This window comes from Amblyomma maculatum, chromosome 11 (genome assembly GCF_055883805.1).
Source record: "Amblyomma maculatum isolate TAMU_Amacu chromosome 11, ASM5588380v1, whole genome shotgun sequence".
NCBI classification, from domain to species: Eukaryota; Metazoa; Arthropoda; class Arachnida; order Ixodida; family Ixodidae; genus Amblyomma; species Amblyomma maculatum.
Genome location: NC_139354.1, coordinates 4,223,944 through 4,242,729, shown reverse-complemented (window position 1 = coordinate 4,242,729; position 18,786 = coordinate 4,223,944). Strand labels below are relative to the sequence as shown.

The following is an 18,786-nucleotide window of genomic DNA, read 5'->3' as shown; positions in this document are numbered from 1 at the left end:
TTAAAGCGGACTTTGAAATACCTTTACTTTTACATTTCATCGATCAAGACGCAGGCTTCGCTTGCAAAGTATGACTACTCGATCAAACGCGCGCTGCGCGGAAATGGCGCTTTATATGCGTTTCCTCCTTTTGGCATACCTTCTCCGTGTATTCAAACGGGCCCCGTTTTCACGCTCCCTGGAGCGAGTGAGCAACGGGCCATCGTGGCGCATTGTTACCTGGTCATTTCCTCGCCAGCGTTCAAGCTAACTTGTTTTTCTTTTTTTACCCGCGAATCCTGCCCGTTGAATTGCACCGTTCGTTCCAGGGGCGAAAAGGGGCTGCCCCCGGTAATGGAAGCGGGACACGCTACTCTTCTTCACAAGCCTATGTTCCGCCCTACGCCCCCCCACCCCCCCCAAGAAAAAAGAAATAAAAAAGCCATTTTTTACCTGAGCGCAAGGAAAGTAAAGAGAGGTGGTGGAGTAGGAAAGGGTGGATGGAACTGGAGAAACTAAAGTCAGTTGGGCGGTGCTCCTCGGACCGGAAGGGCTGGTGCACCTCAAATTAACCGCTGCGCACGAGTCGTTCCAATTTCGCAGTGACTGTCGTTATTTCGTTTTTCTTTCTGTCTGTCTTTTTTGTGTGAGGCTCTGCTTGGGCGGTGTCCCGTTGTGTATCTAAACCATCCTCTGTGTTTTCGCTCTAAGCTTGCTTGCGTCTTTGTTCCGAACCCTCCACTGTATGCCGTGTTCGGGGTCGTTATTGTTGAGGTTTCAGTCACGACGTCTTGGTCCGCTTTATCCATAGAGTCTGCTCGCTGCTTGTCCTAGCAGTGCGCTAATTGACTGCACAGCCAGATGTAATATGCAACTGGGAGGAGGCCTGTGCCAATGTTTGCTTTCACCCACTTTACTTTTTGTCTCGAGTGAGCTGCGTTTTATTCCTTTTTTTTTTTTTTTTATGTCGAGTGTGCGCACGTGTCGTGTCCCATTTTTTTTACAAACACGCGTCAACTCACACCCGCGTGGCTTCGTGCTGTTGCGTGCTGTCGACGTCGCTCCTCATTAAACAGCCCTCGTGAGGACATTCAATATTTATTTCTATGTTCTGCTTTCTGACTGCATTTAGGCTCGTGTCAGAGCCCGTCGTCCGATATCTTTGCGGCATATACAGTACTAGCGGTGTTCCCGGTTCGTGCTATTTGGATAGATGCTACTCGAGCGCGCATATTACACGTGGCAACGTCAACACTTCAAGCAGTGTTGTCGCGATGACACCAGTGATCGATGTAAAAATGACGCCCCCCCCCCCCCCCCCCCCCCCCTTCCCCTCAAACTTCGGCACACTGCTACTCTTTCGCATTCCACCGCATTCATCACACTCTGACCACGACCACACAGCAATTTTGATGGTTCGAACCACCAGGCCACCGCTGTAATATCGCTACCACGTGTTTCCAAATCAATATGTCAACCTGAGACTGTTTGGCATATCGCATAGACGACAGTTGTTGTGACCCAGTCTCGAATGTCGCCTGAGGGGGGTAAATCTCTTCTACCAGTCTCTTCCATCAGACGTCCCAGTCCCGTGTCAATGTCATCGTTTTCAAGCGTGGTGTTCGTGACAAGCCGGAGCTCCCCGTGTAGTTGTAATAAATATCGTCGGAAGCAATAGGTGGTTATTGTATTGCGGACAGCTTTCAAAGCTCGTGTGCAGCATGGCCATGGCACGTAATCCTGGGCGTGGGCCTTCGCGAAGAGCCAGGCTATTGAGCGCGAGAGGGCACCGTTTCCGCTGTGCTGCTGGTGTTTTGATATCGTGAACCGTCTCGCAGCTGGCGCCGCCGTGGCGGCCGGCGTTCAGTCAACGCCACGCATACCGCTTGTACGATCACTGCTCTCATCCCACGCGTCAGCCTTGCCTCTCCGGTCCCATGCTTCTCGATTTCTTTGCTGTTTTTTTTTTTATTCTTGTTTTCAAATGCCGTCGGTGCGAGAGCCGCTCTGTGATGACTGCCGCAACGGCGCCAGAGCTGGACGAGATCAGGTGGGAAGCTCGTCCTGTGACGCTGCCGGTTGCCGAGTGAAATCCGGCCCCGAAGCATTGCCTCCCAAAGCTCCATTTCACGCGGCTTTCCCACTCACTCTTATGCGCACGCACGCAACTTGTCTACGTGTGCTGGCCGTTGAAGGCCGTCTCGTCGGTTGGCTGATGGTAACTACTCACAAGCAAAATGGGCCTGCTATTCGGTGTCCTCATACACATTATAGCAATGAACCTAAAAGTCACACGGCGTCCTATACGAGAAGTCATCATGCCGTGCACATCTCGGCACTCCAGACAATCAATCAATCAATCAATCAATCAATCAATCAATCAATCAATCAATCAATCAATCAATCAATCAATCAATGTCAGACAGTCAGCCAGTCTATCAATTAATCATACACTGTAAAAAGGCGCCGTAATTGCTGACGTGTACTCGGCGGCACCGAGCCCGGCAGGACCACACGAGACAAATATGCCTCGTCCAGCTGCGGCTCGGGCTCGTTTCAGAGAGCGTCCCTGTGTCCCGAACACGGCATGTGGGCCCAGCCGGGTAAGGGCTTTCAGGCCGGCCCGAGCCCACACAGAAATGTAATTCACACGACTGCATACTATCATGGCCAGTGTGTTGTATATAAAAGCCAACATTTTCGACAGACCTTCACTGACTAACGATAATGATAGTTTTTTCGCGATTACACGGTCCCCCTGCAATGCTTATAGCATTTTGACCTTGTAGAAGCATGCACGCGTTGTTTGCCATCACGAGTAAAAGCTTGCGAGTTCGCGTTCGCTACGTGATTTGTAACAGCGAGTCGTGGAACGTCATAGATTTGCGCCTGAGTGCTAAGGATGCTCCGCGTTATATGGGCATTGAACTCTTCACGCGTTTTTTTCCCCACAATTTTTCTTCTGTGACAGGTACCGCGCTTCCAACTCGGAACGAGTTGTCGCAGTTGCTTCAGGAAGCCTTCCTCGAACGATATTCACCACGCATTTGCAGCCAGCCGGTCGTTTCAGATCACACTCGTTATAAAGGAAGTGACAAGAGCAGCGAACGAATGAACAGCGATTACGCATTTGTTGTTGTCCGCACGAGGCAGCCACCTCCGCTGCCTCGTGCGGATGGAAAAGAAAATAGAGAAGAAAAAATAAGAAAAGGGGGAGAAAGACGCACGTCGCAACAGCCGTCGTCCACCACCGTAGCGGGTGCAGTGACGGCCTGCAACAGATAAAAATACAGTGGCAGGCTAGCCCCCGCCGCAAGCGGCATTGACCTACCAGTCCTAGCCCCGTAGGGCCAGGATCAACCACCACCGATTACGCATTTCTACATCCAGCTGCACTGACTCCGCATAAAAGTAACAAAAAAGAGAAAGAAATAAATCAAAGTAACCTAACTCTAGCACGTGCGACTACGCATTGTTGCGCACATCATTTCGCAGCCTTCCGGCACACCGAAAGGGAAACCATGTTGCGACAGTCCACGACCGGCTCGCGTCGCGAGACCGCGGTGCCCGTTGGTATCGCAGTTCTCGCGTGTAGTGTCGCTGTCGCCAGCCAAGGCTGTGCGAAAGCGAGTGGCGGAGGGCGGCAAGTTGTGAATGGAGGAGTGTGCCGCGGCGGCAGCAATTGCTGTGGCGATGCGCTGGAGGAGATGGGGCAAACTCGTGGAGAGGTCCTTGCGTGCTTTACGTTCGCTTTCATTCACATCTCGTCCGACGACGAACAACGCGAGCAAAGCAAAGCCGGCGCGGTGGATCAAAGGAAAGGCGACCACGCTATCCTGTCTCGAGAGAAAGCAAGCAGAGGAGAAAGCAACGCGAAGGCGCCGGCCGAGCTAAGAAGGCATCAGCGACAAAGAGAACCAATTAAAAAGGAAAGAAAGAAGGGTAGATAGAGCGGGCGAGGAGAGTCTTTGGTGAGCCCTCGCTGGTTTGCGCCCTCCAGGAAAGGCTCTTCGCTCGCTCTGACTCCTCTCTTGCGGCTAGACCGCCCCGAGAGATATCTTATCGACGACGTTGACAGTGGCGCAGGAGACCTCCGGAGCCTCACTCCTCTATCTCGTGCCGTCGAGTTTAGTTCCTGTCGTCCGGCCAAGAGCGACCCGAAAGCAACGCCCCGAAATGCCGATTCCCACCTCAGCAACGTGCTTGACATTGACACGCATGTTGCACGGAGTGGAGACGACACGGGCGCCTTTCACGCTAGTTGTGTGCACAAAAGGAGACGCCTCACAGTGGCTTGCTTTGAAAGAATAGTTTCCAAATCTCAATATGCGCTGTACAATTTTACTTATGCCGCGCTGGCTAGATCTGAGTAAGAAGACTACAAACTAATCTTCTCTAGAACGCTGTTGCTATACTGTCGGCGCATGTAGCGGTGAAAGCTATTGACCTTGAATACCGTGTCCTTTTGCTGGCTGCCTGTTCGATTCGATGTGGCTTGCCGTTTTCTGTAGCTAACTTGTCGCAGCAGAATACAATAGATTTGGGAGCCTGTCTCAAAGAAGACACATCTGTCGGGTACTTGACTTCGGAAGAGGCCTTGGCTTTTATAGGTCTGTACTCCTGTGCTCCTTTTACTCAAGGCTAGCACGCCGATATTGCTAAATTGCATCTAGTGTGACCTGTTGCTGGAGTGAACCTCCCTCAAAAATTTAATTTTTGCGGCACTAGACACCGCGGGACTGTTGGCCTGCTGTTGATTTCCATAGTGCGGCTGTTCAAAAGGAATTATCAGCATTTTCTTTATTATTAGAAAGATAAATTCAACAGTATGCATATCAATGCCTGTATGGCATACTGTTTGTATCTTGCGGCCATGACCATGGTTATACTCTCCTGGCATGGACTTTGAGGCACGGTTTCTTTCTTTTTTCTTTTTTTTTTTTTAAGACTTCCGAGTTTCAACTAATTTACGTTCATACTCCCTAGACTAGTTACAGACACTGAATAGTACTGGCACAGAAACCATACTCCGTGTAACGATCGGTTACGCTCGCCCGAAACGACCCTTTTCAGTAGTAGTAGTAGTAGTATGGTTTAGTTTGTGGGGTTTAACGTCCCAAAGCGACTCAGGCTATGAGAGACGCCGTAGTGGAGTACTACGGAAATTTCGACCACCTGGGGTTCTTTAACGGGCACTGACATCGCACAATGAAGTAGTAGTAGTAGTAGTAGTAGTAGTAGTAGTAGTAGTAGTAGTAGTAGTAGTAGTAGTAGTAGTAGTAGTAGTAGTAGTAGTAGTAGCAGCAGCAGTAATAGTAGCAGTACCAGTAAAAACTATTTTAGAGCCACTCTTCAAAGTATATCCAACACTCGCGCAACATCATCATTTGCGCTTTCTACTTTGTGGCCGTTTGTATACACACTCATAGCACGACCACGCGGCGGCCGGAATGCCGCGAGGTGGGTTTTCTTGGCGTACCTTGTAGTAGAGTAGTGGAGTTGCACCTGCTTGCCACCACTAGGCTCTAAAGTACACCACTTTGCCGCACGCCTCAGCACCCGGCGGTTCTCGCGTCTTCTTCAAAACAGGAAATGCCGAGCGCAAGCAGGACACGCGGCACATGTGGCCGCTTCGCTTAACTGGTAGCGAGTCGAGTACGAGCGCACAGCGTTTGCCGCCTTGCCCTCAAGCAGCAATCGTACAATCGTGCTTTCTTCTTTCCCATTTTCTCTCCTTTTTTTTTTTTTTTTTTTTTTTTTTCATTCCTTGTTCTGACATAAGCGCACTCACACTTCGAGGAACTGCTTCGCGTTCTCAAAGCCATCGGACTGCCGGTTCGCCTTTGACTTTCTTCGTAGGCCTTTTTTTTCTCACGGTGGAAAAGACAGCGTCGAAGGTGCTGTGTCAGAGGTCTGGACTTCGAGGCTTTCGCCGCTCGTTGAGCTGTTTGAAGGCCTTATGCGGTTTTGACGTCGCTTCTAGGAAGGAAGAAGTCGTGCGCGTAGTGAATATATATAAAGCGTGGAGGAATGCAGCGAGTATTAAAAATAGTTTTTGAGCTTTCTCTCTCTCTCTCTCTCTCTCTCTCTCTCTCTTTTTTATCAGTGTTTGCGCAGATGCATCTGAGTTTTTTGAAAGGAAGATGACGTAGTGCCGAAGTCAAAAACTCCCACGCTTAGCTTCCCCGCACAAACGCTTTAAATTATATGTTTAATTTAGAGCCAGAACGGCCATATTATGCACGCAGATTAATTCGTCTTCCTTTTATAAAACGCAGTTTTGCTTGGGCTAGTGACTGCTGTGCAGAAATTTCTCGATATATGCTGGTTTTACATTCGGTCGGGATGTCGGCCGATAGTTTAGATAGTTACTATCTGAAATCCATGCTGTGGCTTAGAGTATCTTGTAAAATTTGGCTCCAATTATGCCCCTCAGCGAATATTTTATTGCACCAGCCGTACCGTGCAACACGCGTTCGGAAACGATATGCTTACCGTATATTTGAATACGCGTTTTAACCTGTTGTACGGAGAATATAAAACGGCGGCAAATACCGGCTGCAACGCTTCTTTTCTACCGCTATGCGCAATTCCATAATGGCGCATGGCCGACGTCCAAGTTCAGGAAAACAAGAACAAACAAATAAAAAAAAAATTTTCCCGTCTCGTCTGTAGTGCCCGCGCAATCCGCTACTGCGCGCAGCGCCTCCGGAATTTCCGCCTTCTCATGAACGGCCTCCGGGCCCAAGTAACCAGCGTTTGCGACACGCAAACAGCACTGAGTACCCGCGACGTGAGCAGAGCTGCGTCGGCACTCTCTTGAATGAGAGAGCGGTGACAAGGGAACAGATGAATGAACAGGCATGCCATCTCGGATACAGCCGCCAAAGCGATTAGTAACGTAAGGAACGCGAGAGTACACAACATACACACACGCACGCACACGCACACCGCGCTCACAACAGGAATGCCTGCCTTCCCAAGGACCTGGCACGAAAAGGTCGAAAAATATAGATGCAGAAAACTACAGAAGGTAACATCATACAGCAAAGGTATGATCATAGAGAAAAGCGCCGGCAGGGCAGAATGAGCGGAAGGAAGAACCGTACGGCCCTATTATCGGCACCACATTCTTGTTTACATTGATGTAGTTGTTGCGAAGCGGCGGTGGTCCCGACTCGGGTCTTTTATTTGCGGGAGCATTGAAGCAGCGCTCGAAACCCTCTTGCTTCTCCTCCTACCTTCTTGTCGCTTCACCAGTCAACGTCTTTCTCTTGTGGCATGCCTGGCACCACGAGTCCCTTTCATATTGTCGTACCTGCTGGCAGTTGGATTCCTTATCCACCATTGTGATACGAGAGCGCCCCGCCGGCTCGCTTGCCCCTCTCTCCTCGGTTCCTTCCAGCCTGCCTTTCCTCCACCAAGCGGCCCCCATCGCCTGGTCCCCGCACATCCCTGTCACACACTCCTTCGTTTTGGGGCGGAAAATGTGGAATTTTGCACGGCCGCGCGCGCGCCTCTCTGCCTCATCCGATTTCCACATTCCATCGCGTCTGCTCCTCCATTCAAGACTTGGCGCCGGTGTACGGTGCACCGTATGGCACAAGGATGAAAAGTAGGGATCTAGAGGAGGAGGCGGGAAAAAAAAATTCGCACGGCAGGTTGAAACTTATGAATGAACCTAGCCTTCCTTCGTCGTAGAGCGGCGGCCGAAGGCTCCCATCGAAGGGGAGCTCTTTAGTAGCATGAATGGAGGAGCAGCCTCCCAGAAAGGTGAGGGGAGAGGAGGGGAGGGGGGGGGGGGCTTTTCTAGCGCCGCATTCTATGGCGACACCCTTCCCTCCTGCGCTCTTTTCCTTGCATCCGCCTGTGGGAACCGAAAATGGAATTCAACCCTAGCCAGCGGTCAAGCCCCAAGCCACCCAACGTTCTGCGCTCTTTGAGCAAGGTCAGGTAGAAAGGAGCAGAGGGCCGCAACCATCGTGTATGAACCTGTCGTGTGGTTAAGGCCACAGAGAACCGCCCGCATTCCGGCGTCTGTTTGTTCGTTCCCAGCTCCCCAAAAGCCGGGGACACTCACCAGAGCGGGACGCACCGAAGAGGCAGCAGAGACGAGATCAAGGACTTGCCGAATCTTGCCGGTCTTGGCCTGTGTCGAGCTCGTGCGATGAGAGATGCAGGTAGGGCGTTATAAGAACGCCGGTGCTGCAAACGACATCGTTGCGATTGTCGTCCACTTCCTGCCAGGGCCACTGCGACCTGCGAAGGAATGTTGGAAGGCGGGGCTATGATGGTGGGGCGCGGGAATGGGTCCGGTGGCGGAGTTCTGGAGCCACTTTGCTTACCTTGTCGAGGTTTTGCGAGTAGCGAAGTTAGGGCTGCGGAGCAGGTGCCGGAGTTTAGGCCAGCGTTCTCTTATAAGAGCTGTGAGCCCTTGGCGTAAGCGGAAATGTACAGTAAGGAGTGTGACGTCAATGGCCCTATGGTGACACTGAGCGGGCACCTTGGGCGTATGAAAGAAGCGAGGTGACTGGCAAATTGTGCAATGAAAGCAAGATGCAGAACTAGCCGACGTCGCCCTCTGGTTGATCGAGAACTACAATGACCTCTCCTTTTAGAGCAGCAGGAATGTCACGCTGATCTTGAACACATGCTTCCTTTTTTTCTTTTTCTTTTTTTTTTTTTCAAGGAGCTTTCGCTACCCCTAGCACAACAGCAGAAGCGTATAGCTTATTACTTATTACTTATTAAAGTTGAAGTTGTGGCAAAATTTATGCTCTCTTCGAGAGGCTAGTGACTGAGTGAGCTCGTATCCAGACAAACCGCGAAGTTCGTAAGTCTGTTTTGTGCCGGTAAAACTTGAAAGCCGGCGTTGATCGCATGATGAAGAATGCCATATGCTAGCCTTACTGCATGACACTGAAATGATCCAAGTGAGGACGGCAAAACTCTGCATCCATTAAGAGTTAACTGCTGAGCTAGTTGGTTGTCATGTGAGCTGCTTTCACAGGCGAGTAAGCGCCCGTGGTGTCTTCTTATGTGTGTCCGTGTTGCGCAGAATACCCTGCAATTATATCTGCATCCATGCTGTGCGATTCCTGTTAAGCCGTCATATTTAGACTGAGGTCCCGTTGACGCGCACTTATCGGCGCCAGCGAGTGCTTTTGACGGGCGCTGTGTGTGGTTATTTCACCGCTGCTGTTCCCATAGCGGCGGCGGTTCGGTGTCGGCGAAACCACAGACGCGCGCGCCGCATTCCATTCCACCGTCGGTGATGGGAACGAGCCGGGCTGGGGAACTTCCGTCGCCGTCTGGCCTGGGGATCGGTTGCACAGACGCCGGTCGGCATCGATGCACGGAAGGGAGAGGTCGTTTCTCGAACTGACCCTTACACACAAACCGTCCATCCGGCAGGCTTGGACTCGCACGCCGGCCTTCCGTGGGAACAGTTGCGTGATGGGCATCTCTTCCTATCAAATATCAGACTACACCTAAGGGTAGCGCAAGCGATGCAGCATGTCGCATTCCGAGATGGATATCGTATTTTGATCACTGCACTGGCAGTGCGAACGCGTGGCGATTGGTCGGTCATAAATTGGTGGCGCCTCTCAGGAATCAGAGCCCGCTATTTCGATGTGCGACTTCACGGTGCTCAGTTTGATGAAGGAACTTTTTAGCAGCCGGTCCTAACACAGCTTTCCCGAATGACGACGACTTCCGCAGAGCGGAGGTTACATTGCCCATTTCAGTGACTCCCCGGTGTCGTACCCAACGGATGCCAGCACACAAGGGAAGGGAACACTATTACCACTTGTGCCGCCATGCTAGTGTACAAGAACTTGTAATAACGCAAGGCGCGCCACGAATGTTCCTCGAGAGGAAGAGACTCTCGCATAGCGGAAAACGTCGACGATCGGAAAGAGACAGAAAAGAATGTTGACTCCGCCCTTTTTGTCCACAGCGTGTGGTGGTGAGTCGACGTAGGGAGCGTCGAACCCTAAAGCAGGGTGGTATTCGAGTGGCGACCGTTTACAGCCCTTGGAATAGACGCGAAAATGAGGACTTCTTCCTATCACCCTCGAGGCGTTGGTCTGACAGCAATTTCTTGTAAGCCGTATTATACTGCTTTAATACTGCTAAATATGGTTCTAGAGTTTCATTATTATTATTTTTTTTCGTTCCCGGTAGTTATGCACTCACTTAGTTCAATTGCACTGAACAAGGCTTTCCGTTCAACGAAACGTTGCCTAATTCATCCTTTTACCGACTCCACGTTGCGGGAACAAAAACCAATGGACGAAAAAGATAAAAGAAAAGTGGCAACAGATACGCTGTAACCGAAGATACCCTTCTCGCACCGGCTACACCGCCAGACGTCATTCATTCTACGATTTCATTTCTTCTATTCCTTTGTTCCGCTCGTTTTGTTTGTCTTTGTTTCGCGCCTGGTATTAAGCGCACTTCTGGCAGCCAGTTTTCACATGACCGTGCCGTCGCAGCGGCGGCGACTGGGAGCGTGATATTTTAAGCCGCGCGCGACCGAACGCCCCCGCGCCGTTCCCACGCTTCTTCTGCCGCCGCTGCTGTAAAGAACAACACATCACCGGCGTCCCCGTAGCGAGGAGTTTACGTGTATAGCGTGGATTAGCGCAGCGCTCTGACAAGCCTCGGCGTAGTGACGGCAGCCATGCATCATGATCTGGTCGTACTCTGACTGCGACCAGGCTTCCCTTTTGTAAAGAGGATGGAAGAGGTTTCGCGACCGGTGATGCAGCACTACTAATGGTACAGCCGACAAATATGTGTGCAGACACCGCTACACATTTATGTTTTTTAATTTTCTGCTGCTTGAAGCACGACGTACTCTCCGAGGCAAGAGCTTTTCCTTCATTTGACGCAAAGTGCGGAGACCTGTTGTGAAAATTCCACTGTTAACGGGAATAGTGCTTGAATGTCGCGCTTTTTAAGAGTGTCTTCAGTATGATGTTAATGTGTCCATCCCGCATGGCCGTTGACGCCCATCATTCATCACTACTTTCGTCCACCGCAGGATTGGGAGCTGTTGGTGGTGTCTACCCTCAAGTGGGACGTGTGCGGAGTCATCGCCAACGACTTCCTCGACCATCTGATCCACCGGCTTGAGCTGCCCAAGGAGCTCGGGAACCACCGGGATCACATCCGCAACCACGCGCAGACGTTTATCAGCTTCTGCTACACCGGTGAGTTGGAGCGGCTATTGGTTCAGAGCTGCGTAACCCGCCCAAAGAGGACTTTATAGAACGCAAAAACAGCCATCTGGTGGAGGTTCACGACGCATAGGTGCAGCAATGCCCCAAGTAACATATAACTGATGCATGGTAATGGAGGTGATGATTGCGCTGATAAAAGCACGATTAAACATTGCTGTCCAGTCAAGAAGTACCGCATGCTGGCTTTCAAAAACGTGCGATAGGCTAAGAAGATTTAGACAAGTACAAAGTGTATTAGGCAAGTGGGACAGCAGATTAGTCCCCGTGATGAAAGCACTTAACAAGGTAGTGGCGTCAAGGCGGAGAAGAAAACAAGAAACCATGAGGCACCAGTTCCACAGTGAAAACGAACAAGTAAATTCTCAGCTTCCACGATTCGCTCTGCGGCTCGGACGAATTCGTTTGTAATAGAGCTTCTGTGCATCCACACGCTTACAGGTGAAATATCTCCATTGTAACATGCGCCTTGTAGTTAGTTACTCGTCAGAGCCGGTCGCTTCATTCGACATTGCAATGAACGAGCAATGACGTTCGCGTCGGGCGGTAGCTGCGAGTCACCGGTAGGGGGCTCTTGGAATGCCGTTCTCTGCCTCCGCCAAGCGGCGCTGCTGTCGCATGCCACTCGGCAACAACCGGCAGCCAGAGTTGAGACGGCGCATTCCGCGCCGATAAGCATAGCATATATTACTCCACTTCTACTGTTGCTGCTACTACTGCATTCACCGCCACCACCGCTGTTCGTCTATACAGTGATCCAGTGCGGATGCGGAGGGGAGAAGTGAAAGGAGGGGGGATTCCTTTCGCCGAACGAGGGCGTTGCTTACCACATTGCTTCTGCGGCGTGAGAGAGTCGCTCCGCGACCCGCTTATCAATCCTGTCAGCTGATGAGAACGGTGCATGCATTATACGACAGCCCTGGTCGCTGCCGCTGGGACTGCAAATTGTCGAAAGCGAGTCGGGAGATACAAGTAAAAAAGTAGCGAAAAATGGCCGGCACTTTTACACGGCGCGGAAGAAAGAAAAACAAAACGCCAGTGCGGCGTGACATTGAACTTGAACGGCACGGTTGGAATCTGTCTAGAGTAGGGGGACGACGTGTGTGTGTTTGTCGGTCGCTCGGGCTTGAAGAGCGGAAACAAATTCAAACACGCCCGGGCTACGCATACGGTTGCAAGGTCGTCGCCGTTCAGGTGTTTCGCCCCTTTGCATGCGATGTTTATTACCATTCGTATTATATTACTTTTTCTCTTCGGATCGACCCTAGAGATAACCTATTGAATTAAGTACGCCTGTTTCGCCTACTTTCGGATGCGTCTTTGCGTGTTTGGTAGCAGACCTTCCCACGCTTTTATTTTTTTCTTGATTTTCCACTCGTAACCTCTTAACTCGTTGTTCTCAAAGGTTATTTTTTGGGCTAGCTAAAGGACACGTCATTTCAAAATTTGATTTTTTTTAACGCTTTCACCCTGGCGATAACCTAGAAAAAGAAGCGAGAGCTCCATTTCTTCAACACCAACCATGTCACCAACCTCTACCACTGGTAGACTATATGATAGGTGGACGCTTAAATGTTACAGAATTTTTAAACAAGGTACTCAAAGCTGATGGAAGGATATGTGGGCGGAGCACGTTACGTTTTAAATACCCAGAACGCGCATGAGGCTCTTCAGCTCGGAAGAAAATTTTATTTGCAGAAGAGCAATCTTTTTAACTTGTTTAGTTCTGGATATGTAGTTTCAGGGAAAAAAGAAAGCTCTTAGGACGCATTCCTGTGACATGCGGCAGAAGGTTTAGGAATTAAGTCGGCAATGACTGCAATCTTATTTCGCTTCAACCGATTATCACTGCAGTTATTATTAAAACGCGCTTTGGAATAGTTGATTTGGAATACATCATGGTAGGAGCTCCAAATGCAGTTCACTTGTAACAAAGTGCTCGCCAGCCGACGTAATCCGCGACCAAGTAAATATATTACTTCCTCCTTTGCAATGAACGCGGCAGGAAGGAGGAATATATAGGAAGAGAAGTAGGCAGCAGGGGGGGGGGGGGGGGGGGGGGTTAAAGCTCTGCCGCACGTTTGCCACGCGCTCGGAGTCCCCAAGGAAGAAGGCGATGACGAGGTTCGTCAATCACAGCCGGGTCTCCCTTGCCGCATAGGGGTCAGTGTGCCGAAGTCCAAGGACCGCCGGCCACGCATGTTACAGACCGCACATTCTCCTCCCGCGCGCAGCAGTCTTGCTTCTCCGGGGTGTCGGCCTCGGCTCGCGAGCTGCCACTGCTGAAGGCTGCTCCATTGATTCATCCGCTCGCCACCCAACCCCCCGCAATGCCGGCGGAGAGGACAACACCAAGACGGCATGCTCATCAGGATTGCAGCTCTGCCATGGTTTGTGCGACGGCGCCGGGGGAGGTCGTCACTCCAAGGTCATCGCCGCGAGCCGCCGAGGCTGGTGTCATTCCTGGGAGTGGACAGATGCCGGCAACATGTGCGGTCGACAACTGAGTCGACCATCCTGACGCGACCGTGATTTGAGCTGCGGATCTTTATATGCTCCTCCTCGTACAGCCGCGGGCGACGATGACGCGGTTCATGTGGCCTCCTCCTCTTTCCTAGCTTAGTAGCCGGCGCCGCGGAGTCATCAACCACTGGCTGGGTCATCCAACACGTGCTCAGTTCACTTTCCCTCTCTGACCGGCACTGATTGCCGCTCTCGTTTTGTTTAACCTCGTTGCGACATCCGAGGTATGTGTGTAGTTCGGCCGTTATCCTTCCTCAATTGCCAGTGTTTCTGCTTTAATTCCGACCCTTGGGAACCAATCAAGTTGAGTTGTCCCTGGAGGTCTTGGAACGAAGATCCCCTTACGCCTTACAGGAGATAAAAGGGCAAGGTATGGTGTTAAATAAGCAAGCTGCATCTACAGCATCGTAGTTTCGCGCTGTTTGGCGCAATCATGTGCGGCGCGGGAGCCTACGAGACTCGTCAGTCATAAGCCTTGCAATGGTCCTTCGTTTGTATACCTGGACTTCTCAGCTGCAGTACCGGATATCCCCAATGTTCCTTTATCACCGCCGTCCCGGACGTCGATGCGCCAAATGTTCCTCAAAGCATTCTTTTTGGCATAAAATAAAATAAAAAGATTTACATTAGCTCGTTAATATGATATTCCAGCTAATACTCCACAGGCCTCCTGCCCTGAAATATTTCTCGTCCATATTTGAAAAGCGATATGGACAGGGCGTCAGCCCATTCATACAAAGCAGGTCAAGGGCTTCGGACTGCTCCTTCCAGAAGGCAGCAGCCACTGTCTTAACGCAATGCAGGGGCATGGCAGCACGGCTCCACAATAGAAGGAAGTGAGGCGGCGGTGCGGGGATAAGTGATGCCGCCGGGATGAACGTTCTTTCACCGACGTCCGCCCCCGCAAACGCCGTCTCGCCGGCGACCGAGGGTCACCATCATTGCCGCCGTGGAGGAAAGACAGCACATCCTCCCTTTTTTGTTACTTGATGAGCCCGGATTCCCAAGAATCGGCTTCTGTCCTCCTTTCCCTGCCTCCTCCCTCTTCTCTACCAGCATTCGACGCCCCTTTCGCTGCCTTGAGAGTTGGTCGCTGCATCGTGCAGACATGCACACATCGTAGTACTACTCGTCATCTTCTAGTTGCACGCGTACAAGTTCGGTGCAGGGCCATTTTGCCGCGGCGTTTGCCTTCGCAGGTCTCACGTCAACCTTGCTGAAACGCGTAACTGCTTCATCCGTTCTCAGTGTCCAGTGGCCAACATGTTTTGAAACGGTTTCAAGAATGCATAAAGCACAGATTGATCCATATACGTCTCCCATGCTTCTACACTTCTTCACCATCCCAGGGGGCGGAATGATGTCCGCTTTTCCTACTGGCACCCGCGCCTTGGGGTACGCTGAACGGAACTGCGTTGGTTGTAGGTCTCGCCGTCGTCGTTTCGCTTCCTGTCTTCGAGGAAACTCGGCCTCCGCCCCTTTTGGTGGCTGGCGCTCGCGCGCCGGTTCTCTCGCCCAGGCGATTCGGGTGGCTTTTTTTTTTTTTTTTTCCTTTTCCTCGGTCTCTCAGGAAAGCTGCCGGCAACAAGTCATAACGCGGCAGCGGACACGGCCAACGCGGATATGGTGGCGGTAAGGTTCGCGTGCGTGGTTCGACGAGACCCCCCTTTATACATTATGGCCTCTACTCTCTCCATTCATGGACGATCCTAGAAACGGCGCCACGGCTGCGCCATTCAGAAAACTCGCCAGTGTTTGCCGCCTCCGGTGCCCTCACTCGACGAAACGTTAGAACCTCTCTGGGGTTTTCTCTTTTTGTACTGCGTGCATTAGGTTCCACTCCGTTCGCATGTGGTGGCCGTGGGGCAGTCGTGAAATGTGTGTGGCTTGTGTCATTGAGCAAGCCGGATCGGTTGTAACCTGTCGTTTCCCATCTCCCGTTGGAATGCTCAGCGCAGAACATGGAGAGATAGAACGAATTTCTCTCGCCCCGTGGAACATTGTGTATGACGTGACGAACGCGGTGGGAGGAGCGGTGGCCCGGACAAGCCGCTGAAAGAAGTCGCTTATGCGCTCTTCACATTAGGATGCTCCAGCTACAATTCGCAACAATCATGGAGATGCCCTTGTTATAGTAGATGAGCATCCCAGCCAGAGCTGTCGCAAGCAGATCCAGGCTATGTATAAAAAATGTGATAATGCGCAGAAACGTTTTGCTTTGCAGTTTAAATTATTCTGATTCATATCGCTTGTTGTAAACGAGAACTAGGTGGTGTAAAGTTCATTTGATTTCAGTTCGTTGCTCCGTTCATTTGGTTGAAAACAATAATTCATTCTACTCGAGATGGCAAGTTAGATGGTTTGCTCGCCAAGAAACTGTGGTCGAAGCGATGCAATTGCTCTCGGAGTATGTTGCAAACCGTTTTCCCATTCTTTGCGCGCTGTTAATCATGCCCCACACCAGTATTGACGATGGTCACCTTGACTGGGGTTTGTAGACTACCATCACCATCGACTTGTGCCGCGGCGTAGATTTTAGGATCGAGGTCGAAATGCCCTGCCTTCGCCTGGACATTCCAGTACTTGTGAATGGGAGCCCTTGGCTGTACACGCCCAGGACTTCCGCTGTGTCTTTGCGGCCTCCGTCATTGTCACAGCACGGTGTTTTTTTTACGCGAGAACAACACTGGCGCCCCGGGTAGAAAGATCCGGGTCGAGTTCCGGTGGCTATAGCGGCAGCGCGTCTACAACCTCCTCCTCCTGCTCCTCCTGGCACACTCCCCGTTGTCCGGGACCCTGCCCAATTTCTTTGTCATCGTGCCGCAATGGCTCTCAGGTCTCCTTTTCATTTTGTGCGTTTTCCTTAAAGAATTGTATGTATAGTGAAAAGTAAGCGCCAGCTTCTGTGCGTCTTGCAGACACAGAGAGCCGTTAAAAGAACTGTCTTCTTGTATACCATCCTTCGCTTCTCTCACCTCCGCACTGCGCCCCCCCCCCCTCTCTCTCTCTCTCTATTTAATGCCCTTTCGAGAAATCTGGCGGTGTCCTGGAGGACAGAAAGACACTGGCGACTGGTACACGTGAGCGACTTTCCTTTTGTCCGCTGTGATGAGTCTTTCTCGCCCCTGACCTTTCCCCTCCTGGTGAGTGTGGCGCGTACAAGGCCCCATCATCAGTTCCTGATGCCATAGCGCCACGCCAAACGGGCGCTCTATCGCTGTAGCTCTGCACCACTGTGGTGTTTGCGTGTTCGTCTTTTTATGGTCGGTGTCGAGCACGTCTGTACCATCACGCCCTACGTGGCTACTTTCTCTCATCCACGGATCCTTTTGTGCTCTGCGCTTTCCTCGCTTTCACGGTAAGGTACGCAGGAGCGTGCCGTGTGATGCGTCACGGTTTCACGTCGCACTTGTGATATCACAACGACCAGAGGACATATCGCCTTTGAGCTATTTTTCTTCTTTTCACCGTGGGTTTTTGCTTCTTTCACCGTCGGTCGACCTTCGGCCACTTGCGGTATCTCGTGAGAGAGCTTTTGATCTGTTTCGCGTTTCGTTCAATTGAGCAACTCGCACACAGGCGGCATACAGCGATTCTTGCATGCCACCTTTTTCGTTGCGCCACTGTCGGGGCTGCCTTGCTATTCCTCATAAAGACAGCTTGCACATTTCTATGCCACAGGTGCGCGAATAGGAAGATGTAGAACCTGGAAAAGTGTAGCCTTGGCAAATGTGTTTGTTTGTTTACTTGAGTGGAGTGAACTCACTGCAAAGCCGGTCAACTCCCCACTTGCGCGTTACCACATCCCCCAGTGCAGTTGAACTCTACCAACTCCATGTAATACGAGGTCCATATCAGGAGTTCGTTCGTTATCAGTTTTATAGAAGCGGTTCTACCTTTTGAACTAGGTGCTTCCTGGCTGCCACATCTCTCCCGATCAACTTTTCTTCTCAACACAATTTGTAAACATTGTGTATCGAGCAGGGTTAACTTTGAACAGAAATAAAACAGACAGAAGCGTAACAAGGGTGAACAGGCAAACGAAAAGAACCGCCTCTCTCGCACTCAAAACTACTTCCACAGCGGATCTCCCGCGCAATCACGTCTTTCTTCTCATCCTGCCCCGCTTTCTTTCCTTTTCCTTGCGTGGAGTCACGAGAGGCGAGCATATCTTTTTTGGTCGTATCCTGTGTAACCCGACTCCGTCAATGAAGGGCCTCTGCGACGAGGCACTTGTTACACACCATGCGGCGGGGAAGTCGTGTGTGCTCCAATATGACACGCACCTACACTTCCGACGCGTGATACGGCGAACGAATGGAAGAGAACAAGAAAAAAAAATATGTAAAGAAAAGTACATGGAAAGGCTTCGTTTCTGTAAGCATCGACAGCAGGTTCTTGGTTAGCAATAGGTTTTAGAGTTGGTTATTCAAATGGTGTAAACGCGTAATAGTTCGCTAATGTTGATGTTCTACTACGGACGCCGACAAACGCCTACAATGCAATATTCGCTCCCACTACTCATTAATCTCAACATATTCTCTGCGTTAACCTTTTTTCTTCATCCAACTCTTTTCTTTAGCTTTTTTTTTTCTTATTTGTGTGATGCCCGACCGATAGGGCTTATACACCGGATTGTACGGTATCCTTCCGCAAAAAAAAGTGGCCCTATCTCTGCAAGCCTCCGCAGCCTCCGGCTGCTTGCGTGTCTGCTTGGCGCGGGAAGTGTGACAGCGGGAGGGCACGAATCGCTTCCTCCACGCGCTTGGCACCCTGCTTTTTAATCTGCGTCCTTCTCTTTGCCTTGTTCTCATTTGAGAACGAGAGAAAACGAAAGGACGCAGAACACAGCAGTGCACAAAATCTCCTATTCCCAGTCCCTGTTAAAGTTGGGCCTGTGCAGTTTTAGACGACATTTAGAATGGTTTCCGAGAAAGGATTATGATGATAACGACTTTTGAGATCCCACTTTCGGAGGTCAACCTGCAGCATCAGTGAGCCAAAACCAGAGTGGTTTATTACTTGCGCAGCGCTGTTG

General features: G+C 51.0%; 1 protein-coding gene across 2 annotated transcripts in view; it reads left to right on the top strand.

Moving 5' to 3' along the window:
- The window catches only part of LOC146172690 (G1/S-specific cyclin-D2-like), a 288,222-nt gene that overhangs the window by 245,966 nt on the left and 23,470 nt on the right, over window positions 1-18,786 (top strand). For both annotated transcript variants that reach the window (XM_084583919.1, XM_084583918.1), the window contains one exon: window positions 11,030-11,198. In XM_084583919.1, coding sequence (XP_084440045.1) covers window positions 11,030-11,198 — 169 coding nt within the window. The remainder of the gene's footprint in view (window positions 1-11,029; window positions 11,199-18,786) is intronic.